At 58.3% G+C, this 25,234-nt stretch overlaps 1 protein-coding gene across 1 annotated transcript in view; it reads left to right on the top strand.

Annotated features, from left to right (window-relative positions):
• Positions 1 to 23,115, top strand: part of LMX1A (LIM homeobox transcription factor 1 alpha) — a 105,077-nt gene extending 81,962 nt beyond the window's left edge. The window contains exons 4-8 of the mRNA XM_036443015.2: positions 12,756 to 12,928; positions 15,405 to 15,482; positions 16,961 to 17,027; positions 18,973 to 19,143; positions 21,202 to 23,115. Of these exons, the coding sequence (XP_036298908.1) occupies positions 12,756 to 12,928; positions 15,405 to 15,482; positions 16,961 to 17,027; positions 18,973 to 19,143; positions 21,202 to 21,362 (650 nt within the window). The 3' untranslated portion in view covers positions 21,363 to 23,115. The remainder of the gene's footprint in view (positions 1 to 12,755; positions 12,929 to 15,404; positions 15,483 to 16,960; positions 17,028 to 18,972; positions 19,144 to 21,201) is intronic.
• The last annotated feature ends 2,119 nt before the right edge of the window (positions 23,116 to 25,234 follow it).

The raw sequence follows: 25,234 nt of genomic DNA, 5'->3' as shown, positions 1-25,234 counted from the left end.
ATAATAAAAGTGTGATAAGCTTATTAGAGCAGATGTCCTTCCAGACATCCTTCCGGGCAACTTTCTGGATAAAACCTGGGTCCCTGGTGCCAGAGGGAAGCCGGTGCCGGCAGCTGGGAGAAGGAAGGCCTGCTCTCACATGAATTTTGTGCATTGGGCCTCTAGTAGATAAATAAGATTATATGCTCAGGAGAGGGTTACTCTTCAGAGAGGTGGCCCTTTGGATTTTCTCTATTTGTACATTTCAAAAGTGACTTTGGAATGTGACTAGAGGGTTACTGGGCCTGAGGGGCAACTGGGCTGTTGGCTGTTGGTAAAGCTCCCTAGGTGGGCCTGAGGGGGCAGGGGGGCATCCCTAGGTGGGGCTGAGGGGTCTGGGGGTGGGCAGCTGGCTCCTGTCAGGGAGCTTCAGGGGCAGACTCGGGCCCTTGCCAGCTCTGCCACAACTTCAGAGCTTTGATGCGGATCAGGAAGACTCTGGAATTAAAATACAGAGTTGCTTTTTTCTAATAGTGAGCAGGGCAGTGAGATTTAGCCAATGAAAATCCAGTTAAATTTGAATTTATATCTGTGTGTGTGTCTCATGCAATATAAATTTGTTTTGTATTTAACCTGGCAGCTCTGGATAGGAGGATCCCGTGGGGGTGGGGGAGCACAAGGTGGGATGGGTGCCGGAGTCTGCAGGGAGCTACAGACAGACAATGATGGATGGATGGATGGATGGATGGAAGGTAGACAGGGGAGATGTGATTTTGTCCCAAGACACCTGGGTTCCCTTTTCCCTTTTGTGCCCTCCTTGGCCTCAACCAAGCACATGGAGGCTCTCCCTCTGGGCCTTAGAGGAAGGTGGGGAGTGTGACTTCCTCCCCATTACCTTGGCCACTCCCTCCCGCCTGTGCCTCACAATTCCACCTCCGCTAAAGGTCTCCAGTCCCCTTTCTTTTACTTCTCAGCTCCTCCCTCTCAGGGCCCAGCCAGTGGGACACCCTGTGACATGGAGTCTGAGGGAGCTTCTGGGGAGCCCGTGTGCCCCGAGGGGGCTGCCAAGGGTGTGCATTGGTCGGTGGGTGTGTGAGGTGGAGGGGTGCCTGGCGGTGGGTGTGAGGTGCTCCAGGCGGCAGGTGCAGGGTGTGCCAGGCGGTGAGCGCCAAGGGCACGCACTGTCTAGGTGCCAGGAGTGTGGGAGGTAGTGCATGGGGGGCGAGCGCAGCGGGGTGGTGGGCGCCCGAGGGGAGTGTGCAGCCTCCCCCTTACCCCCACCCCCTGCCTCTCTCACAGTCTGCCCGCTCTTCAGAGGCCTTCGGAAATGGGGAGAGCAGCGCGGAAACACACGGGCGGTTTTATGAGAAAATGCAGATAAAGAGCCGGTGCTGCGGCCAGATGTTTGCCATAATCTCCAAAGCCGGCCCTTCAATTAGAGCTCCCGGAGCCGGGCCTGAGTAAACACGGCTCTGAAAGCGGCCCCGGTTTCCAATTAAAAGTGAGCTCGCATCGCTCCCGCTCCTAATTCCCCGGGCGCGGGGCCCGGGCGGCGGGGTTGGCCTGTCCCGGGCCTCAGCCAGGCCGGTCCGTTCCCAGGTGACGTCAGGCGGCGGATTAGGGCACCTCGCGGCCCGGCGGCTGCAGAGTTAATTAAAGTACCGCCACCTAAGCCTCTGGCCTGCCAGCCCGGGGCCCTGCCGGCTCCGAGGGGCTTTCTGCAGCAGGTGCTGGGGATTTGTGTGTGTGTGTGTGTGTGTGTGTGTGTGTGTGTGAGAGTGTGTGTGAGAGAGTGTGTGTGTGTGTGTGTGAGAGTGTGTGCCTGTGTGTGTGTGTGAATGTGTGTGTGAGAGTGTGAGTGTGTGTGTGAGTACCGGTATGTGTGTGTCTGTGAGTGTGTGGTGTGTGTGTGAGTGTGTGTGTGTCTGTGTGTGTGAGAGTGAGTACCGGTATGTGTGTGTCTGTGTGTGTGTGGTGAGTGTATGTGTGAGTGTGAGTGTGTCTGAGTGTGAGTGTGTGTGTGAGTGTGTGTGGTGAGTGTATGTGTGAGTGTGTCTGTGAGTGTGTGTGTGTGTGTGAGTGTGAGTGTGTGTGGTGAGTGTATGTGTGAGTGTGTCTGAGTGTGAGTGTCTGTGAGTGTGAGTGTGTGGTGAGTGTATGTGTGAGTGTGTCTGTGAGTGTGTGTGAGTGTGTGTGTGTGAGTGTCTGTGTGTGAGTGTCTGTGAGTGAGTGTGTACTGAGATTACCTTTCTCCATCCTCAGCCGTACACCCCTGCGCATGCTCAGGAGGGGACAGTCACACAGACGGGCCACTGCACCGGGCTCCTTGGGGCCTCAGCCCTGGTCTGGCGGGTTGCTCCCCGCCTTGGGGGGCACTGAGCTCCCGTGAAGCTGCTCACTCCTCTCCTCGCCCAGCCATCCACGGAGGCAGGCGGATGAGAGGTTGTTTAGGACGCAGGGCGGCCAGCTCGGGCCTCGGGGCTCCCGGGAGCTGAGCCTGAGCCGCTGGCCCTTCGGGCCTCAGCGCTGCCCGGCACTGGACACTTGGCTTCTGTGGGATTTCTCTCCTCAGAACTGCTGGCGGGTTGTCCCGTCTCAGATGAGGGTGATGGGTAGATTAACTTTCTGGCCCCTCTCCACGCCAGGAAAGAATCAAAGAATAGAAGCCTTTCTCTGAAAAATCCCAGAAACATCAACAGCAGAAAATCCGCACAGGTCATTCAGATGCAAATGGTCTCCTGCCCGGGAAGATCTGCCCCGTAATTACTGAGGCTTCTGCGGTCAGCCCATCTCCGGGCGTCTGCGCTGCACGCTGTTCCTTCCTCTCGAGTGATGCTCACAGAATTAAATTGAGGCCAATTCAGCAAACAACTCGAGGGTACTCTCTGTCAGACCGGGTCAGACAGTCGTGATCACAAGAGGATCGGAAACGTGTGCTACAAGCGCTCCGTCCTCCGTGGTGAGAACTCCTGAACAAGCGCCTGCAGTGGAATGTGGGGTGCACGCTGGCACCAGAGTGAGGAGCCTGAGTCAGGCAGCGGGGCCACAGTCCCCTGGGCAGAGGGGTCACGGGCTGATGGAAAGTCCTTCACAATGGACGTGGCATTGTCCCTGAGGCAGGACAGACAGTCCTTTTGGATGGTGAGAGGGATATGAGTATGCTGTTAGAAGGAAAGGTGAAAGAAGGAAGCCCTGAAGTGTTACCCACTGATTCCCGACTTTTTTTTTTTTAATCTATTAATAGAATAATCCTGTGATATTGGGGCAGCTGCAAAGCCGGGCTGTGGCGGGCATGGGGAGGGTGGCTGGTGGGCTCCCCCGGGGCAAGAGGGCTCGGGGTTGGTGGCAGCGAGGTTGATGCCTGGATGTGCAGGGTTTTGTGAGTCTTACTCGGATGTGTCCAGTGGTTGTGGGGAGTCTGATTAGAAGTTTGCACAGGCAGCTGCGAGGTCACTCAGTCCGTCCGTCCGCAGAGAAGTGAGGAGCTGGGTCGGAGGGGGCATTGCCAGCTGGGAGGCAGGAAGGAATGCTACGTCTTCCGGGTGAGAGGCGAAGGCTCGGACGCAGAGAGAGGTTTCACAAATCCATCCCCATGCACTCATTCAGTGCCTGGAGGTTCCTGCTCCATGCCAGGCGCCATGCTGGGGCTGGGGATACAAAGCGAACAGACCAGGCCACGCAGCCGCCAGGGAGCAGGAAGCCCTGGACCGAGTGGCGCTGGCTGTGGGAGAAGAGCTAAAGCTGAGGACGGCTCTGAGGTCTCTAAGTTGGGAGAACGGTGAGGCCCTGGCCAGGTAGGAATTCAGGAAAGGATCTCAGTAATGAATTCAGGGCCACGTGAGTTCAAGGTGTTTGTGGACCACATTCATGGACATGGGCAGGTGGACACTGCCCGGTGCAAGGCGAGGCCAGCTGTGGATTTGAGACTCAGAAAAGCTAAGGGTGTGAAACCAGAGGCCTGTCGCAGTGCCCCAGGTGCGGTTTCGGAGCTCGCACTGCTATGGAGAGAAATGCAGAACAGTAACACCAACCAGCGCACGTAGGTGCTGGCTCTTAGAGCGGGCCTGTCGGCCCCCCTGGGAACTGGCCGCCCTTCGATGGATTCTCAGGCTGCTCAGACCCTCTGCCTCGGACCCTGGGGGGTGGGGGAGGCGACATCCGTGTACCATGGGAGATGGACTAGACAGGAGCCGCCATGGAGCCATCAGAAGCTGGTCTGCATGCAGCCCCGGGAGGCTGCGGTCAGCTGAGTCTCCCAGTGAACGGGCGGGTGCAGGCACTGGCTAAGCCCTAATGTTACCCACTGATCCCCACCTTAAAACTTTTTTTAAAATCTAGAATAATCCTGTGATATTGTGGAGCTTCTGTTCTACCCTGTCCTACCCATCCGGTTCTGACTAATGCAGTCTTCTGTCTACACGTATGTTGTCATGTCCTTGAACACGTTATGAATGGGTGACTATGAGCAGACTTAGGACTCAGATAAGGCTTGGGAATACAGCTTCTAATTTCCTTTAGTTCTGAGTCTGTAGTATACTAACAAATCTCTGTCTCTCTCTCTCTCTCTCACACACACACACACACACTCCCCAGTGTCACCGCCACCTCTGTGTTACACATTCAGACAGCACTGGGACCTGATTCTGTGGCCAGCCTCTGAGACACCCTGTCGGGGACGGTGGCGATGGTTCCATGGGCTCTCCAAGTGTTGATGTGCTTTTAGAGAAGAGAGGGAGAGTTGGGGACAGGACTTGTCAGTGACTCAGGTTATCATCTTTTAAAAGAAAGACTGTGGGGTTTTGGACACTGGGTTTTACTATCAGGTCTTCTATCTGGTAGCGGTGACCTTGGGTGACCTTGGAGCTTCCATCTCCTGACTTATCGATGGGCTGGTGCGAGGCTGTCTCAGATAGCACAGGCAACATGCTCATCCTGGACCTGGAGCAAAGTAAGTGCTCAGTGAAGAGAGAGTGACACCTATGCACTCGGCCTGGTCCCCTTGGACATCCGTCACGCCCTGCAAGGACAGTGAGGACGTCTACTGCCTCCGGTGCCCTTGGCTGGGGCGGGAAGCTGTGTGTTCGGCTGCTTGACAGACACACAAGGCACCGCAGCTGGCGTGGTTCTCTAGCAGCTGGGCTGTGACGAGAGGGAATTCGGGTTCTTGAAGGAGGGACAGAGGACGCCGCGGTCTCTGTGAAGTGGGATGTGCGGAGGGAAGGTGGCCTTGGTGCCAGCACTTGCCCACGACGCCACGGATTGGCGGCCCTGGCAGCCAGCTTACTCCGAATTGCGTTGATTTCCTTGGCCAACGATGACCTTGAGGAGCTCCTCATGTTTGCAGATGTCTGGTCCTCTTCCCTTCCTCCCACCAGCAAAGCAGACGAAGCAAGGGTGCCAGACGCCTCCTCCCGTGGACAAAGCAGACTTTCCACCCCACCGCTCCTTCCTCCTGGTGACTCATGGCTCTGAGACAGTGCCATGCCGCAGGCCTGCTCCGGGGTGGGTGAGGGAGGTCCATGGAGACCGGGCATTCCCGTCAGCAGGCTGGCTGAACGGGCTGGCCTTTCCCAGTCCTCCCCTGAGGTCTGAGGAAGGAATGGGACCACCACCTTCTCTGATGAACCCGGGTCTCTGCGCCCAGACTCAGTGACTCCAGTGGGAAGGGCTGGGCAGGGCTGCCCCTCTCCCCCAAATGTCATGGCCTCTCCCCAGCATGGGCACCCCTCCCCCACCTCCTACACTGCGGAGCAGGTGGCAGGTCTGGCAGAGCCCGCCCCAGCCAGTTCAGTGTCTGACCCTGGATATTCCAAGGAGCAGGGATGGCAGAAGGAGGACTTCCTTCATCTGAGAGACCCCCTGAGAGTGCTTTGCCAGGTGCCTGGGGCACACCTGACCTTGATGTACGTGGGTCCATGCAGGTGAATTTCCAGGAACAGCAGGCTCGTGATCAAAGTCCCTGGGAGTTGGGAGAAACTATTATCAGAGTGTCTTGAAGGCTAGAACCCTCAAGTTACAGCCTTTAGAACAGAGTTCTCAGAACAGCTAAAAGTAAAAATATCCATTATATCGATTTAAGAAGGAAAGGCTATTCAGCTATAAGAGCTATGGATTCATGGAACCGACCAACCAGTGCTCTGGATTAAGCAGCATGTGGCACTTGAAGTCTTCCTATGGTACAAAGAAGGAACCAATCAGGAAATAAGCCAATGTCAACGATGTGTTTCAAGCAACAGCCGTGAGAAGGTGTTTCCAGAGTTCGGGCCCCCTCAGCCCAAGCGTCTGTGCTCTGCCCCTGGGCAGTGTCCGAAAGATCCATGTCAGGAACCAAGATGTGCCGGAGGCAGCCATCAGTGATTCTCCCTCATCACTGATGAACCTTTCTCTCTCACTCCCCTTTCCTCTCTGAAGTCAATAAAATATATTATAAAAATAATAAAAAAAAAGAACCTTAAAAAACACACAGACTGATTATGCCCACAAACTAATTAGTGAGCTGGTCGTGTTTTCCTTCTTGGTGGCCCTAGAGAAGGTACCTGCGTACAGTGGACGGAGCCCAGCTCGGGGAGGCGTGTGGGACCGCTTGTGGGGTTGCCTTGACGTCTGCTCTTCTGGGCATGGCAGTGCGGCGGCCTCTTGGTCACAGCTTGGCCTGTGTATGGCACAGTAGTGCAGGTATTGGGGACAAATTAAGAGGGGCTCTCACTAGCAAAAATGGCCAGCTGTCCAGTTTCTCTCTAGTCCCTGGAATGAATTCCCTTGAAAGTCCTTTCTGACCCCAGGTTTTGTCTGCTGCTTTTGGGATCTGGCCATGGTGCTGACCACGCGTAGGCCCTGCGTCCCTGTTTCCTGTGACTTCTGCACCTGAAGTCCAATTCCCGGGGTAAAGAACCACATGTCTCCTCACCTGACCACTGCTCGGGAGGAGCCTTGTGAGGGCAGCTCCGCAGAGGAAGAGAGGAAGGAGGAGGGGACTGGAGCTGACGTGAGTGTCGGGATGGCCAGCGAACAGCGTGCCTGGAGATGCTTACCTGGTGAACGGAGGGACATCGCCTCACCTGTGAAGTCCCTTGTCAACCTCAAGAACTGCACCAGCCAGGGGCCAACCAGGAGGGCAGAAACAGCTGTCAGCATTCAAAATAGAAAGAGGTCGATACCAAGCGTTGGTTACAGGGCTGATGAGATTGCTGAGATGCAAACAGCTCGGGAGGGTGAGGCCTGTCACACATGTGCAGCAGAGGAAGCCAGAAGGACGGGTGACTTCTGGGGGACGCTGAAATGGCAGTGGGCTTTGCAGGTGTGACGAGGCACGGAAAAGAGGCAACCACAGCCAGAGGCTCCCCCCACGGCCGGGGAAGGCCGAGGAAAACCTTTGTTTCTAACTCTCCTCTGACATCCCTGTAAATGCCTCCTGTTGGCTGAACCGGACAGATGCACCCTCTCCTGACACAGAGAGACCAGGATGGAATCCGAGTGTAAGGAACGGCACTAACCCATCATCTTGGGACACTGGTGAGGAAGAAAATCAGAGGCTTCCAAAAGGGTGGGTACAGCCCTAGCTGGTTTGGCTCAGTGGAGAGAGTTTCAGCCTGCGGACTGAAAGGTCCCAGGTTCGATTCTAATCAAGGGCACATGCCCGGGTTTCGAGTTCCATCCCCAGTCACAAGGCAGACAATCAATGTTTCTCTCTCATCATTGATGCTTCTATCTCTCTCTCCCTCTCCCTTCCTCTCCAATATCAATAATATTGGTGGATACATAATTTAAAAATCAATGTGTATTCAGAAAAGTTGGGGGCCTCCTGCTGACCTGAGGAGGCAGAGGTATGTGGCCTGGATTAGACGGGAGCACCGTGCAGAAGGAAGCCCTGAGCTGGGCGGGAGGGATGGGCAGGTTCTATCCAGGTGCTGCCCGGACCAGCTGTGGCCTCCACTGCACCGGGGACAAATGCAAAGTCCCTGACCTGCCCGCGTGCCCTAGTGTGGCCTGGCACTGCTCCCCCGCCCCCCCTTTCTCTTCACAGGCTGTGGCCCAGCCTGGCGCTGAGCACTCCCAGCATCTGCCCCTCTGCGGGGACATCTCCCTGAGCTCGTCAGCCAGCTTGCTGCTCCTCACCACTGTCCAGCGTCAGTGTCCTGAGCCGCAGATTCCTGCGTTCCAGTCACTGTGGGTTCAGTCTCTGCTTATCACTCTTCACTGTTTAAATTGTAAAATGGCCTAGTTGGTTCTTATTTGCTACGTTTTCCCCAAAAGAAAGGAGAGTTCCACAGAGTAAGGCCAAGGTTCTCAGTTGCGTTCCTGAGCCAGCAGCACAGCCTCCCCGGGGAGATTGTTGGAGGGGAGATGGCCCCGATCCCATCCCACACCTGCTGCATCGGAGCCCAGGAGCCGTGGGCAGGCTCGGGCCCAGCCTGGGGTTGTTCCTCCAAGCACAGCTCCGAGCCGCCTGCCTCCCAAAGCCACCAGGACAGGATTGTGTCAGTTCAGTGCAGAGTGTTAACATTCACACCGAGAGCTCGTGGTGTGTGATGCTGCTCCTGCCTGAGTGGTTAGAGAACAAGACAACATACAATGTCTTCTGGTCAGAACGTCCCGAGGAACAGGTGTGTGCTCTGGGTGTTTGGGAGGGAGACCGGCAAGGACAGGGTGACGGGGTGACGGGGAGGTAAGCTGGGACCTTGGTGGTGAGGCAGAAGTGCAGGCCCGAAGGAACCTCCGTGTCTTCCTTGGCTCACGGCTGTTTTATTGTGTTCTTAGCACTCAACCTTGTCAGAGACTAAGTTAGCTTTTTATTCTATTCACCATCTGCCTTCTCCCCTTAGACGCAGGACTTTTTGATCTGGTCTGCTCCTCCTTCTCCTGTAGGGTTCATAGTCGCTGGGGATCTCTAGTAAGTTTATCGGGCACAATAAAAATATTTAAAATATCTTACATTTTAATAGCGTTTTACAATTTTTTCTCAAAGTGCTTTGTCCAACTCCCACTATTTGTGTTAACAGTCCTATCAGGCCCGCCTGTCAGGTCTTTAGAGTACCGGTTTTACAAACTGGGAGGATGGAGCACAGAGAGGTCAGGTCATTTGCCTTAGGTCACACAGCTGGTGAGTGGTGGCAGTAAGAACAAAGGCTGGGTGTCTGTTCTCAGCTTTCCCTGATCTTTGGAGCCTACCAGTGGCTTGCAGGACAGACTGGAATCTGAAGGCACAGGCCACTGGGTGTGGCCTTAGCTTGCCTGGGTCAGAACCAGGCGTCTCTGCCAAGGGCACAGGCAGTCAGACCCGCCGTGGTCCTCACCTGGGCAGCGTCTCTCTGGGACTAAGTCCACAGGGACTGTCCAGGCATTGGTCACTCCGCAGAGGGAACATTTAGATGTTTGCCAGCTCCCCCAATTCCACGGTCACCTCGAGGAGTGATGTCTGGGTCTTTTTCAATTTGGGGAAATAATTAACTTCTTGGCTTCCAACCCTGCCTATACACAATTTCATTTCCTCAAATAAGTAATTTGATCCTCCTGAACACATGAGTAATGCGGCGAGATTGGACTCTTCCAAAGAGACTCGGCGTTCGGTCCACTGAAGGCGGTGCTGGGAGCGGACCGCAGCCCTTACAGATATGAACCGAGCGCAGTGACATGTCTTGTGGCCACACCCACGCCTGTGAGCCACCGGCGGCCAGCTCTGAGCTTTCACTGGGACTGAGCGCCAAGCCCCAATATCTGATCCAGCTTGTTTTGCCCCGGGTTCCCTCTCAGAGGCTGGCCAAGAGAGGGTGGTGCAAGATATGGTTTTTATTTAGTGCCTCTCCCCATGCTCGATTTGAACGCAGTGACGTGGGTATGGAGGGGTTTTCTGATGTCCTGATGATCGGTATTTCATCGTACATATGCAGATTTGTATGGCACATCTGTGCCAGGGACATTCAGCATTCCCATAGTGCTAGCCAGTGTGAGTTGCATGTGGCCAGGTTCTCATTACAGAGGGGAAGGAGGAAGCGATAGAAAAACTCAAAAGAAGAAAAGATACAGAGTGTGGGAGTTTGTGGCTATGTACGCATGTGTGTATGCATGCATGTGAGTGTGCATATGTGTATGTCTGTGCATGTGCGTGCACGTGTGTGTGAGTATATATGTGAGCGAGTATGTAAGTGCGCGAGCATATGAATGTGTGGGCGTGCATGTGTGAGCGCATGTGTATGCATGTGTGACTGAATGTGTGTATTGTACGTGTATATGCGCATGTATATGCAAAGGTGTGACTGCTATGTGTGTGGCTATGTGAGAGTGTGTGTGCATGAGCATGAACACGAGTGTGCAAATGCATATGTGCATGCATACATGTACATGCATATGAGTATGTGCATGTGTGTGTACATGTGTGCATGCATGTGGGTACGTGGGTGCTCCCATGTGCATGTATTTTAATGTGTGACTGTGTGTGTATGTGTGTGTGTGTGTGTGTGTGTGTGTGTATAAAGCCCATTTGCACGTGGAAAGGCCCGGGTCTGATACAGATCCACAGTAATTGCACCATCACTGTCCTGATTCCTGTAAACCTCCAGACACAAGGTTCCCCTTTCTGGGCAGCAGCCAAGCTGGGGAGAGGGGTGTCCAGGCCATGGCGGGCGGCCAGCACTCCCGAGTGGAGCCCAGCTCCCCTGGGGCATGGAGATGGCTGAGCTGGCATGCCCTGGTTCTGACCCAGCACCCTCCCCCCAGCCTGGCACAGGATCCCCATCCAAAGTGTCCTGGCCGAACAAAGGTGTCTTTCTTGGGACACTACCTCGGGCCTGGCTGAGTGCAGCGTGGCCGCTGTGTGCTGTGGCCGGTGCGCCAGGGTGAGACCTCCCTGAGTGGGGCTGGCAGTGGGGGAGGGGGTGCTCAAGAGGGAGGGGACTAGTGGGGGACCTGGGTTTGAAGTGAGCTCTGTCCCTTTGGGACTGAAAGAGCGGCTCTTCCAGGAGGCACACAGGTGCACGATCAGGCGCTGAGCACCTGCTCCGGGAGCCCTCTGTCCTCACCCTGTAATAACTGACCGCCCAGCCGGGCGGCTCCTGATAATCGGATCTCCACGGCGGTCAGGTGGGCGGGGGAGGGGGACAGCGCTCCCCGCTGTGTGCCTTTGGGCCAGAGGTCACCCCTCCCCTGGCCTCAGTTTGCTCACCTGTGAAAAAAGGCCAATGCCCATTTCCTGCCGCATCCTGCCGCAGCGAAACAAGGCGCTGTGAAGGCTGCGTGTCTGATCCAGGCCAATGGGCGTTTCCGTATCGCCTCGCGGTGAACAAGGGCTGCCCCGCCCTGAAGGCGCTCTACTGACACACAGCGCCCCTCTCCTGGACGTGGGTTGTGTCAGTCATTTCTAATTCCAGCGACACCCGCACCATGTCCCCTTCCCCAGCGCCCTCCTGTGGGCCATGGTTCGGGTGCGGGGTCTCTTTCCTCTGGTCGCTGGGACTTGGAGAGCAGGGACAGGGTGGCACCGTCCCTCTGTCCCAAGGAGTCCTTGTGCCGTGACCACATGTGAGCCCCGCTGCTGGCTGACTGAGCAAATGACAGAAGGAGCCAGTCCCGGAGCAGACTCGGCTGCTCTGGGTCTCAGGGAGACCCCGTGAGGAATCTTGGGGAAGGCAGTTTCCACACAGCAGCTGCGGGGACTGCCCTTCTCGGGACCCTCGCTGGCCGCCTGCGGGATTTTACCTGCTGCCTCGTCCCGCTGGAGCACAGCTGTGCCTGGGAGCTGGGGCCCCGCCTCCACTTCCCTGCCTCCTGTCCTGGCAAATTCTCCTGTGCTCCCCCCACCCCCCTTTCTCCTCCACAATCCCGGCCTCCCCCACTCCTCCAGGCTCACCTGAGGCCCCATCCGCCTCTGTTACATGTGCCACAGGCTGTGGGGGGAACACAGCAGCCTCCAGCACTGACTGCTCCGTGCCCAGTGCCCAGTGCCGAGCCTGGCAGGGTGGCCAGGAGGTCAGGGGCCTGGAGCAGGGCCTGGTGGCACACAGTGGCCCACAGCGGTGCCCACTCGTGACTGCGGCTGCCTTCGCAAGGTGACAGCGGAGTTGCAGCTGCAGTGGAGACCGTGGACCTGCGGAGGAAAACGTGGCTCTGGCTGCTTACAGAGGAGGCCGCACACTCCCTCTAAAGTGTCACATGATTCCTGGAGGGCCAGGGGGCTGCAGAGAGCGGAGAGGGGCGGCGAGAGGAGGCCGCAGAGGGAGAAATGTCCCCCAAAACGACAGCAGTGGCAGAGCACCAACCCGAGCCTCGTCCTCTCTCCACCCCCTTCCCCGCCCCCCTCCTCCTGCCCCTCCCAGCCTTCCTCTTCCCGCCTCCCCATCCTGAGAACCAGTCTGTGCATGCGGGTGGTCTGCAGGTCCTGGGGCCCTCGCTCCAGGTCTGGATGGAGCAGTGACAGCTACGCAGCAGTGCCAGCAGACTGGCATTTATTTAACGCCAAGCAGCATTCTGAGGGCCTTACCTGTCAGCCCCCTGAACCCTCTCAGACCCCAAAGAGGGGGGTTCTCTTACACCCGGGTTTGCAGTAAGGGAACGGAGCTGTAGAGCGCTAAGCCACTCCCCACCCCAGGGAGGTCCGGCGAGGACACACTCGGGAGAACCATCTCGCTGGGTGCCTCTCAGCCCTGCCTGGGCTGCCCCATCGGAGCACCGAGCACCAGCGCGCACGCCCGTGTAAGCCTCGGAGGCGTGGGCCGAGCACCTCTTAGGGAATCGCGCTGCCCCAGGCAGTGGCTGCGAGGAACACCTCCTTTCTACCTTTTCAGGCAAAAGTGACGACGAAGACAGTCTCTGCAAGGCCGCCCACGGGGCAGGGAAAGGAGCGGCTGAGGACAGCAAGGACCACAAGCGCCCCAAACGGCCCCGAACCATCCTGACCACCCAGCAGAGGAGGGCGTTCAAGGCCTCGTTTGAGGTGTCGTCCAAGCCGTGCAGAAAGGTACGGGAGGGAAGAGGGGGGACGGGCCCTGCCCACTTCTGCGTGGTCACCCCACTCCTCTGGCGTGGTCACGGGCACCTGGGGTCAGGGCGGCGGGAGGCTGCTCGGTCTGTGCAGTGGCCTGGAGCGGGGTGGGGGACTCCGGGGTCTGAGGCTGTGGCCAGAACCGCCCGAGCTTTCCTGTGAGCGTGCTCACACCCGTCACTCGGCTGGCCAATGGGAAGAGCACAGGTGCCACTTGGGGTGACCACGGTGCTGGGACTGAGAGCCACACTGCGGGCTGGTGGTCTGCTCTGGTTTTGCTCCTGTTTGTTCCTCTTGAGGAGGTGACCTGGGGACTCGTCTGTGTGTCATTCCTTGGCTTTGGCCGTTGAATGGCATCCTGCCATCCGGATGGGCCATCGTTCGTTTGTTCACTCACTTGTTATGGATCAGGCTGCTGTGAATTTTCATGAAAAACAGAAAACAGAACGCAGTAGAGGTTGGATGAGGGAGACACTTACTTCTCTCAGGCGTCACGGTCTGGCCGTGACAGTCCTAGGCTGCTGGGCCGCCCTGCTGGCCATCGCGTGGCCGGGGCTAGTTGGTTCTCACCACTGCTTGCCGCCACTGTGATGGAGAAAGAGGAAGTGGAGGGCAGGCAGCTGCCTCTTTAAGGGCAAACCCAGGATTCTTTGTGTCACTTTCATTCATATGTGTTTGGCCAAAATGTGATCCTGGGATGGCCTCTTGCAGGGAGGCTGGAGTGAGTCTGCCCGGCCGACCACGTGCTGGCTGAAGCTGGGGATCTGGGTGCTGATAGGAGGCAGAGGGTTGGTGTTGGGGACGCTGGTCTCTGCCACGGAGCGCTGGCATTGAGCAGCTCTGTTCATTGAGCAGCTGCCGTTTGTGGCTGCCTGTCACAAGCTGGTCCCTGTCACGTATGTGATACAGATAAGAAAGCCCTCATTGAATTTCATGGAGGAAACACACGAACACTTTAGCCTTGTTTTTCCTGCATCTGTATCTGTGTCAGTCATGGTTTGCTGCCGTAACAAACACCACCTCCGTGGTTTCCAGCCCCTGGGCAGGGCAGGGCAGGGCTGCAGCCCATGGGCTCAGGTTCCGCCGTCACCAGCCTCTCCTTCGAGGGTTGGGCTGATTGAGAGCGGCACCTGATGCTGTCCTCGCGGAGATGGCAGAAGGCCAGAGGCTACGTCGCCCAGCAAGCCCAGGGAAGCCCTCCTGGGTTTCACTCCCACTGCCGCGCACCCACTTTCCACGCCACGACCGGCCTTGGCCAGCCCCACTGAGCTGGCGTGCGGGGAAGCCGGGGAGGAGCAACACTGGAGAGATTGGAGCTATTCACGGCAGAGTGCTCGGCGCTTCTCTGGGCTCCGGGCGGTCCTGGGAAAAGAGAAATGGCCTGCAGTCGGCTTGCTCAGGACAAATGACCACCCTCGTGGTGATTGTGTGCGTGCACTGAACGCCCACCCCCACGGGCCTGTGCCCAGCGGGTCCCGGCAGCCTCCAGCCCTGGCAGCAGACATGCGTGCACGTGACTGCACCTGAGAGAGGCCGCGTGGCCAGGGCCCGGGCGGCGGGAAAGGCCCCTGTGCCTGGGAGTCAGCAGGCTCGCAGAACAGGCAGCTCTTGGCTGGGCCTCTGAAGGGCGGAAAGGGTCTCACGGTAGAGGCAGGTCCCTGGGCACAGCTGTGTACAGAAGGCTGTGCTGCGCACTGGTCTGATCCCCCCACTTGTAGCTGTGGAGCCGATGAGGGGAGTCCTGCCCAAGGCCTCCCGGCCGCCCTGCTGATGGGCTCACTCAGGGAGCTCCTCCCGAATCCGACCAGCAGGGCCATGCTGCTCCGGCCCCTCGGCATGCGTCTACACGAGGGCAGATATTTAAACACAGCTCTTCATGGTGCGGGTCCCCATGGCCCCACTCTGCACGGCCCCAGGGGGTGTGCCTGCTCAGGGCGTCTGCTCTGCCGGAATCCGGAGGCCGTCGCAGTCTTTTTGGGCCAGGCTCTCGTGGGGTTACTGAACATGAGTGTTCATGAAACACCTGGTCACCCAGAGCTTGGGGACAGAACCAACACCTGGTCACCCAGAGCTTGGGAACAGAACCGAACACTCAGGTCATGAATTAGGACAGAGAAGAGAACCACTGTGTTTTGCTTGGCGGCCTTCACTCTGGGTTCTCCTTGAGAGGGTCAGTGCGCACGCGTGGTGGTCGGCTGGGCACAGGCTTTGCAAAGCTCGAGAGCCATCTGAAAGCCTGATTTCCAGAGTCGGGGACGCCCCAAAGACCTCGTGTTCACTTCTAAGTGGACACTCACTCCTCCCCGTGCGCCTGGGAGACCCTCTCTGTTCCCGTGCTTCCATCTGGCTGCACGCCGGGCAGTGCCGTGCCGGCACCAGACCCCTCAGGCCTCCCGCACTCTGCACCGAGTTCCCACCTTTCCTTCGAGGGTCTAACGCTCTGTTTTTCCAGGTGAGGGAGACGCTGGCTGCGGAGACCGGGCTGAGCGTCCGTGTGGTCCAGGTGTGGTTCCAGAACCAGCGAGCCAAGGTAGCTGGCGCCTCAGCCTGCCTGTTGGGGGCGGGCCCCTGGGACGGGAGAGGGAGCCGTGTCCTGGCCGACAGCGTTCCGACCAGCTCACTCATGGAGCGTTCCCTCGACTTCGAGGTTCTGCTCTCAACAGTCATCTGAGGCCCAGCCGTGTGCGGCTGCGGAGTGGTGGGCGTTTGTCCTGGTGAAATGGCCTCTGTTTTCCTCGTGGCCATGACTGTGGGCCTAGCCTGCGTGTGCGTGTGTGCGTGAACAAGTGTCTTCCTGTGCCTTTTGGGAAAAGCAGGTTCTTTAAGTTACATTAGTCTTACCCAGATCCAAAGTTCTTTTCAAATGTCAGAGAGAAACCTACAGGCCCACGTATGACTGTTCTACCTCGACATGATGGCCCGTGGGTGCCTCCTGCCTCTCCCAGACCAACAGCCTCCCACTCGTCCCCCTCTCTCCCCACCCAACCAGTGCAGGCCACGTCTTCATAGTACCATCTCCATTCTCCCGGGCAGGCCTTTACTGTAAATGTTTTTATTGATTTGAGAGAGAGAGGAGGAAGGGAGGATAGAGATAGAAACATCATCAACCAGCCACCTCCTACTCCCCCCCCCCCCCCCCCCCAAATCAGGCCTGCAACCCTGGCATGTGCCCTGACCAGGAATCGAACCAGTAATCTCAGTCACTGAGCTACACCGGCAGGGCACAGACTTTTACTTTAGACCTGAATTCACATGTCCGGTGGCCCATTGCTTGAGAGCCCTGAGCATCAGCGGGCTCGCTGTTTACATCACAGTTTAAGGAGCGTGTGCCTCCCTGAGTTTCTCAGAACACGCCGTTACTGTGCCTTCCGTGGTCCTTCCCGTGGGAGGGTTTCAGGGCTAAAGGGTGTGAAGGGCCGGCAGCCTGCGGAGTCACGTGGCACGGAGCACCTGCGGAGCTCTGGGGAGCCTCGTAGTAAGAGAGTTATTTTGTAACCTAGTGTCTCCACGCACACACTCCAGTGGATATTGGTATCTCATGGGACCCTCGCCGTTCACGGAACATAGTTTGAGAAACTCCGGTCACAGTGTTCCTTCAGGAAGTGTGTGCCCTCATGGTCTTTGGGGGTGAGCTCCTTACCTGGAGGCTGACCCTCCCAGTGGGTCTGCAGACCCGAGGGCCAGCAGGCAGGGGAGTGATGTGGACAGCTTCTAGTTCACCCCAGCGCACACCCTGGGGGCAGCCCCTGCCAGGCTGCAGGCCCCTCCCCGCACACAGACCTCATGTAAAACTCTCAACATCAGCAGCAAGTTTTGTTTGTGGGGAGAGACTCGCTGCTCCTGCTGAGACACCATGGCTGCCGGAGCTGCCATTCCACACGGCACCTAACTCCGGGCGCTGCGTGCGCGTCACCTCTGGGGGCCTGTTCCAGCCCTTCACGCGGCCGTCCCCGAGGCCTGAGCCCTTGCCAGCCCCCTGCCGTCTAACCCTGGGTCTCTCCGCCGCAGATGAAGAAGCTGGCCCGGCGGCAGCAGCAGCAGCAGGACCAGCAGAACACGCAGCGGCTGAGCTCAGGTAAGGGCCCTAACGCTGTCCTTGCCAGGCCGACTCCCCTGCCACAACTTCCAGCTGCCCAGCTTCCTGGACGGCCCCTGTGGGCTCCCAGACGCCCTGGCCTCGCCGTGTGGTGGAGCCTGGCATGGGAACTGAGCTCGAGGAGCTGTGACCTGTTGGCACTGCTGCAGCCTGGATCGCCTGCGGGAGGGGGCGCTGGGCTTGCCTGAGCACCTGCCCTGGCCCTGCCCAGTGTCCGGACAGTGAGGATGGCCTGCAGCTCCTCGTCCTGCCTAGTCCTCTGTCCTCGGGCAGATCAGCCCCATGAAGCATGTTGTGACTCCGCCTTTGCCAAAATTACGTAAAATGGGGGGATGATGACAGTAAACGAGTAATTGCCTGCTTTGCGGAGCAAGTTTCTAGTTCACAGCCACCTGCTGGCCTGATGCTGACAGCAGCCACCCCGAGGCCAGCGGTGACGGTACTAAAGGGTCCACGAGGCTGACCGAGGCCCCACAGGAGGAAGGGGCCCATCGGGAATCCAGACCCCTTTCTCTGATTCAGAGTTCCTGCATGAACCTCATTTCTTTAAACTGTATTTTGAATTGATTTCAGAGAGGAAGGGAGAGGGAGAGAGAGATGGAAACATCAATGATGAGAGAGAATCATTGATTGGCTGCCTTCTGCATGCCCCCCACTGGGGAGTGAGCCCGCAACCCAGGAATGTGCTCAAAGCAGGAATCAAACCCTGACCTCCTGGTTCATAGGTCAATGCTCAGCCACGGAGCCACATGGCCGGGCTGAACCTCATTTTTAAACGAGGACTGGGAGGGAGTGGAGGACAGTGTGGGAGTCCTCAAGGAAGCTCAAAACACTCAATCAAGAGTAATGGTTTTAGAAAAACGTCTGTTGAAGCGATATGGCCCCAGTCAGCCGTCCGTTCCACAGATCCCCCAATGGTCTGCGTGCTCCTAAGACAGGTTCTCACATGCCCATCACCCACACGTGGGCCACCTGCACCTGCAACAGCACAGACTCTGGCTGTAAGATCAGGGCGGGGCCTGGGAACCTGAGTGCCTAACAAGCTCCCGCAGCTGCTGGTCTGCGGCCACACTCGGAAGGAGTGGGGCGTGGTTCCGGTTCTCAGGCCCCAAGCAACGCTCCATGCCCCTGGGTGGACCCCGGGCTCAGCCAGGACGCCATTGGCTGCCCAGAGTTCCCCAGCTTCTCACGCGGCTCTTAGGAGAGTTAAAAACATTGATGAGAGAGAAACATCGACCAACTGCCTCCTGCACACCCCCCACTGGGGATGTGCTCACAACCAAGGTACATGCCCTTGACCAGAAGCGAACCTGGGACCTTTCAGTCCCCAGGCCAACGCTCTATCCACTGAGCCAAACTGGTTTCGGCAGATGCCTTTGTTTCAATGGCGTGGTTTAGGACGCTCTCTCATAAGGCGCAGGCTGGGACCCGCCAGTCAGTTCATGTCTGTCCCCTCCGTGAACGGGAAACCCTGACCCAGCCAGTAAGAAGTGACTTAGCCGTGGCCACACAGTCCTTTGACGAGATGCTCTTCCCCTGGTGGCCACAGCCTGCAGTCCCCTTGGTCACTGAATAGGCTGATTGGGTGTGACCCCCGAGGGTAGGTCTTACAGGATATGGCAGTTTCTGCTCCCTGCTCTCTGGAGTCACCATCTCTGGGGAAGTCGGCTGCTGCATTGTGAGGCACTTACGCAGCCCTGCGTGGTCCACGGGGTCAGGCTACGGGGGCGCCCAGGGCAGCCCAGACTCCCTGCGCTGCCCCCGCCTGCCCTCCACTCTCCTCTCTGTATGGGGCCGCAGCAAAGGCCAGTGCCCGGCGGGGCCCTGGGATGAGGGCTGTGGTGTCTGGAAGATGCTCTGTGTCCCCCTGCCCGGCGGGAGATGCGGGCTGCATGGGAGGTGACCTGGCCTCTTTGTCCCTCAGCTCAGACCAACGGCGGCGGGAGCACCGGGCTGGAAGGCATCATGAGCCCCTACACGGCCCTGCCCACCCCGCAGCAGCTGCTGGCCATGGAGCAGGGCGTGTACAGCGCGGACCCCTTCCGGCAGGGCCTCACCCCGCCCCAGATGCCTGGAGACCACATGCACCCCTATGGTAAGAGGCCTCCGCGGGCGGGGGGGGGAGGGGGGGGCACGCTGCCGCCTCAGCCCGCCCCTCAGGAAGTGAGGAAACAGGACCTTCCTGCGCTCGCAGGTGCTCGTGGTCCGCCTGCAGGATGGCCCTCCTCAATGCTCACCTTTGGTTTAATGGTATTTGTCAAGGAAGCACTCAGTTCTACTGCCCAGCCCCACCCTCCGAGGTGGCCCCTGCTGGCCCCCAGGCCGCCACCCCACAGGGACCATCACAGCTTGCTTGCATGCGTTTCTTTTCTGCGCAAACACATCCGCCCGTTCCCAGCTGTTTCCTGAAGCTGCATGCCCCACGAGGCCCAGGAAGTCCTGCTGGGTCCCCACGCAGGGGCCACAGAGCACCCGGCAGGCAGGTCACCAGCGCTGTCTCCATTCACTCCCCTCAGCGCCGCTGAGTTCTCGGTTTTAAGCAGGAGGTTGTGCTTCCCGCCTGCGTGGCTGAACTTCCCGTTCTTCCCCCCGGAGAGGGGCCGGCGCGTCTGTCAGCCCTGTCAGCATGACCTAGGCCAGTGGTCGGGAAACTCATTAGTCCACAGAGCCAAATATCAACAGTACAACGATTGACATTTCTTTTGAGAACCAACTTTTTTAAACTTAAACTTTAAAAAAAAAAAATATATATATATTTTATTGATTTTTTACAGAGAGGAAGGGAGAGGGATAGAAAGCTAGAAACATTGATGAGAGAGAAACATCCACCAGCTGCCTCTTGCACACCCCCTACCAGGGATGTGCCCACAACCAAGGTACATGCCCTTGACCGGAATTGAACCTGGGACCTTTCAGTCCGCAGACCAATGCTCTATCCACTGAGCCAAACCGGTATCGGCTAAACTTAAACTTCTAATGCCACTTCTTCAAAATAGACTTGTCCAGGCCTTGGTATTTTATGGAAGAGCCACACTCAAGGGGCCAAAGAGCCGCAGTTTGCAGACCATGGATCTAGGCAGGAGGCCCAAGGACATGATAAAAGCAGAGAAAACGCTGTTCTCATTGGACCAAATGGACGCCTGCTCGGTTCTCCTGGAATTCCTGAAGCAAAATCTGACCTGAGAGGTCAAAAGAACCCCAATTCCCACGCCCACCCTCCACCACGGGGGTCTAAATCCTGGTGTGTGGAGAGCTGAGCCTCTGCACTCCCAGTGGCTGGGTGAGCTCTGGCTGGAGGCTGGGGTCGGACCTCAGGGCCAGGGACCCGGCAGCAGCTTACACGAGGTCAGCGGCCCGGGCAGCAGCCCCTGCCGGTGGAATCCGCACACAGAGCCCGAGAGCTAAAAGCAAAGTCTGAATGGCAAGCCTCCAAAACAGCATCTGAGACAGGCCTCAGTGCACGCGTGTGGTCCAAGTTCTGGTTAGCCTTTATGTTAAAGCCCCCTTGCTCTTCACGTTGGCCCTGTCTGCCCTCAATGCGTCCGATAAACCCAGTGCAGGCTGGGCCCTGCGGTCCTCGCTGACCCACCGCCATCATACCCGCACACCGGCAGCCTCTGTACTCGTCGTCACTCCACGGCTGTGGAAAACTGGGCAAATGCCTTTTTGCTGATTCCTAAATTTCCAGTCCCAGGGGTCTTACTATTGTACATACAGGCCCTGAGGACCCTTCAGTAAAATGAACCGTTAAAGCCACGAGACAAGCCCAGCCAACTGGTTTTCCCTGTCCCGTTTACTTGGAGTGTCCTCTGGTTGTCACGTGGCCTCCAGCTGGCCGGTCGGGGGTCCCCTTCCGCTTGCCCGCATACAGATGCGGGAGGCAGAGGTGCCGCGCCCCTGAGTGCGCTGTCATGGAGGGGAGGTGGTTGACTGCCCTCGCTTTTGCCTGCGCTCAGCTTGGCGTTTGGCGTGTTTTCAGTTGTTGCACTGCAGACATGAGCCCCAGGAGACTAGAGGCCTGTGGACAGGGACTCTGTCCGTGTAGCCTCCCACGGCACCCGCACGCCAGAATGCTGGGTGCTGGTGTGTTTCTCAGCACCCAGGGGAGTCCCTGCTTTCAGACCCTCACGCCTGTGTTTCTTCTTCATTTCAGGTGCTGAGCCCCTTTTCCACGACCTGGATAGTGACGACACCTCCCTCAGTAACCTGGGTGACTGTTTCCTAGCAACCTCAGAAGCTGGGCCCCTGCAGTCCAGAGTGGGGAACCCCATTGACCACCTGTACTCCATGCAGAATTCTTACTTCACCTCTTGAGCCTCCCCCAGAGCTCGGTGGCCGGGCTCCGTATGGAACACCACACGCGGGAGGGCCGCTGGCTGCAGGGCTGGAGGCCGGGACGAGGCAGCGGGGGAGGGTGTCTTGTCGGAGATGCTGCCGAAGGGGGTGGCTGGCATTTCCAAAGACTGGATGCATAACAGATCGCATAGTTTAATGTTTTAATAAGAGTCTTAGCGTTAGGTTTGCAGGCGTGTTTGTCGCTGAAGACAGGGATGTTTAATGTAGACATTGTCATGCAGGCTAGATAGTAGAGACCCTAACCGCTTCCCACCTCCTCAGGAAGCGCTTGTCAAGAGGTGCACACGTCTCTTTATCCGTACAACCACGGCAGGCGGGCAGGCGGGCAGGCAGGGGTGTGAGTGACCTTTCACACGTCATCTGCAGAGTCTGTGCCCGTGATGGCAGACATGCCTGGGCAGCAGGGGTGTGGTTATTTTCAGTGTGAGCTCTATTTAAGGAAACGCTTGATGCACTTAAGTTATAAAATGAGAGGAATTACTTTTATAAACTTTATTTCTCGTTGGAAGAGACCTGTGCAGGCAGGGAGGGCTGCTCCCGCGGCCCCCGGCTCCGAGCTCTGTCGTCAGCACCACGGCGAGTGGGCAGCAGCTCGGCGTGGCCAGCAGGTCCTCTCCTGGGCTTGGCCCTCTCGGGGGCCTGGCACTGGCCCGGGACAGCACAGTTCATGGCTATGCTCCTGGAGAGGGTGAACCCCAGTCCTTGTTCCTTCAAAATTGTGACATGTGGTTGTTGGTGGTGCCAGGCAGTCCGTTCTGCGCTTGACTGGCATCATCTGCAGGTGGGGTGAGGTCTGTAGTCCGTACGTACCTTATGGGGGACCCAAGGCCTGGTCACCCCAGGACACACGGGCTGAGGCGAGTATCTGAGGTTTGTTCAAACCACAGCCAGACCGGTCCCGGGGCGGAGGCGGGCCCTGGGCCTGCAGAGCTGAGGCTCCTGTGCCCTGAGAGCCGCGGTGCCAGCGCCCCTTCTGGGAAGCCAGGCTCAGACACCAGGGAGGGGGCTGTGGCTGTGGGCACAGGAGGGCATCGTGGGGTTCCAGATCAGGGGCAAGCCGCAGCGAAGAAGGGTTCCTATGGTTTTAAAAGTTGTTAAAAGGGAAGGAGACTGCACGGAGTGTATGTGGCCGGGTAAGGCCGAAATACTGTCTGTACTTCTCACATGTCGTGTGCTGGCCTGCCCTGGGCTCTGTTCCTGGGGCTCATGGGGTCCAGGTGGGAGCCAGGGCTCCCCTTAGGCTCACTTTGCTGACCTGACCCCGAGGACCCCGCTGCCATCACACATGGGGGGGGGGCTGCCCCCGTCCTCCGGGTGCTGCTAAGATGGGCTGCTTCTGTGCCGGGAAAGGAGCGCGGTGCCCGGGAAGGCGGTCCTCTGGGCCCTGCGAGGCCCGGTCCAGGCCGCTGCCTCCGGGGACGACGCCGCCATCAGCCTTGGACCCAGCGCTCGCCCGTCACTCGGACCCAGGCAGGAGGGAGCATGCCCTGGCGGCAGCGTCGTGGTCATGTGATATTTGTGCTCTGGTTAATAATTTATGCAACAAGCCTCAGCCAGCCCGGCGAGCGGACAGCAGGCGGCGCGGTGGGGCCACCGGCCTCGGTGGGAAGGTCCCCGGACAAGGCAGCAGGTCCCCTGTGAGTGAGCCGAATAGAGGCCCCGTTCCACTCCTCCACCTTGCAAACCGAGATGAAATTAAAAACCTCTTACACACGAGCTGCTGTTTATTTGGGGCATGGGGGTGGAATAGGGGTGGGGACCAGGGGGCTGGTGTGTTATCACAGGGACGTGGGGCGGGGCTGATGGCGAGCTTCCCATGAAGCGAAAGGGTGACTCCCCAAAAACAAGGAGAAAAGGGCCCCCCTCCTGCTGAGATGCAGCCAGCGACCCCCCAGGAGGAGGGCCTGCCCGGCCTGCCCTCAGTCAGGGTCTCGGGGGCAGAGGCTGGAGGGGCAGGTGTTGCTCCCTCATTTCATAGATGAGAAGCCGGGGTCGGGGACGCTCGGCCAGTCTCAGCGTTCTCATTTGTCTGACTTCCGAGGGCAGGGGTGGGGCGTGGAGTGCACACCTGCCCAGGTGGGCACAGAGAAGGCCTTTCCCGCCCGCGAGAAGCTGGCGATGGATGCCGGTAAAGGACGCGCAGGAACTCCCTGTAGGCCTGCGTCCGCTGCTGGCGTAGGTGACGTGTGCTCCGGGCGCCAGGAGAGGGGCCACAGGGAGAGCCAGGCTTCCCCAGGCAGAGGGCCCGGGCTGGGCCTGCAGAGCGGGCGGGACTGAGAGGCTCGGAGAGGAGGGAGGGCCTCAAACAGCAGGACCAGCACGGCCAGAGCCCTGAGGACGGGAGGACGGCCCCACGGGCCAGTGCGGGGCCCGCTGGAGGGAGGGGAGTGCTGCCCAGGGGTGTGTCTGAGGCTTCGAGGGGCTGATGGTGAAGGTGCTGGTGAGGGGTGTCTCCACTGATTGCTAAGGAGATAGGCATGGCCAGGGCTGCTGGTAGTTTCCTTTGTTCTATTCTCATACGGTACCATCAGGTCTGTGGTCCTGGTTACTCGGAATAAAGCCTCTGTCCCTCAAAGGCCAGCCCAGCTGAGCGGCTCCTCCGCCCACGCCCGCCCAATGGGGCGTCAGGAGAGTCACGGGCAGCAACTCGGTGCCACGTCCTCCTGGCTGGAGCGCAGGTGCAATGGCTGCAGGGGAGCGGCGATCTCAGACCAGGATGTGAACTTGCGAATGGAGAGCACCGTTGAGGGACAAGGCAGGAGGAGCCCGGACTCCTGAGGATTCCTGGGAGGCACGCTGCATTCCCTGTCCAGGCCCTAACTCTCCTGGGAGAAATAAACCTGTGTTTCAAAGCTGCCCTGTTGTGTGTTTAAGTGGCTCACAGCAGACTGGATCCTGACACAAAGCTGGCGGGTGAGGGAGAAATCTCCGGCCCATAGACCATGCAGGTAAATGGTGACGAGTGCAGATAGCATGCTCACGGGCGGGAGCCAATGGGGCAGGACGGACAGGGCGGGAGGGTCCCTGTGACTGAGGACATGAGGATGGTCTGGGCCACAGGTGCTCCAGCTGGGCCTTGTCCTCAGCGGAGGGGCGGTTGCAGCTGTGTGGGTGACCCGTGGCCGTTCCTCTGGCTGTTCTCAGAGCCGCACCAGGAGCGCGTGGACCCTCCCCCGCTTCCTCAGTCAGGCCAGAATCTCTGGAATCTGGGGAGAAGCTTTCCTTCCTTTTCTTCCTGATGGCCTTTGGCCTGTACCTGAGCCCTCATGCTCCGGCCTCAGTCCTCCATGACAAATAAAGTGACAGTGCAGTTCTCCAGCCACTGCACTCTGGGAACAGTCACCTTTCCCAGAGGACAGGGCTCCTGGTCAGAAGAGGATGTGGACACAGGGTGAGGATCGCCAGGGCCTCAACAGGTGGGTGCGGCTTCCCAGCAGCCACGTGGAGGGGGGTGGCATCCTGGGAGGTGATGTTTACACTGGGCCTTGGGAGGTGGAGCACAGGTGGGGAGCACAGTCCAGAAAGAAGAAATGTTAGAGGAGGAGCAGGGGATGATGGCAGCGTGGCCAGAACGTCGGAGCATTGTGAGCAGGAGTGCAGGGTGCGGAGTGGCAACACAGGCTGTGAAATCAGATGGGAGCCGGGGGGCAGGGAACCAGGAGGGTCTCACAGGCCCCCAAAACTGTGCTTACCCATTGGGGGCAGCAATGGTTCATCCCACAAACCTGTCCCGAGCATCACCAGGAGGGAGACAAATTTGGGGTGTGATCAAGATAAGGACACGCATGGCCAGTGTGGCTCAGTGGTTGAGTGTCGACCTATGAAGCAGG

The sequence above is a fragment of the Pipistrellus kuhlii genome, unplaced genomic scaffold (assembly GCF_014108245.1).
Source record: "Pipistrellus kuhlii isolate mPipKuh1 unplaced genomic scaffold, mPipKuh1.p scaffold_m20_p_18, whole genome shotgun sequence".
NCBI classification, from domain to species: domain Eukaryota; kingdom Metazoa; phylum Chordata; class Mammalia; order Chiroptera; family Vespertilionidae; genus Pipistrellus; species Pipistrellus kuhlii.
This window is presented reverse-complemented; position numbering and strand designations above follow the sequence as displayed.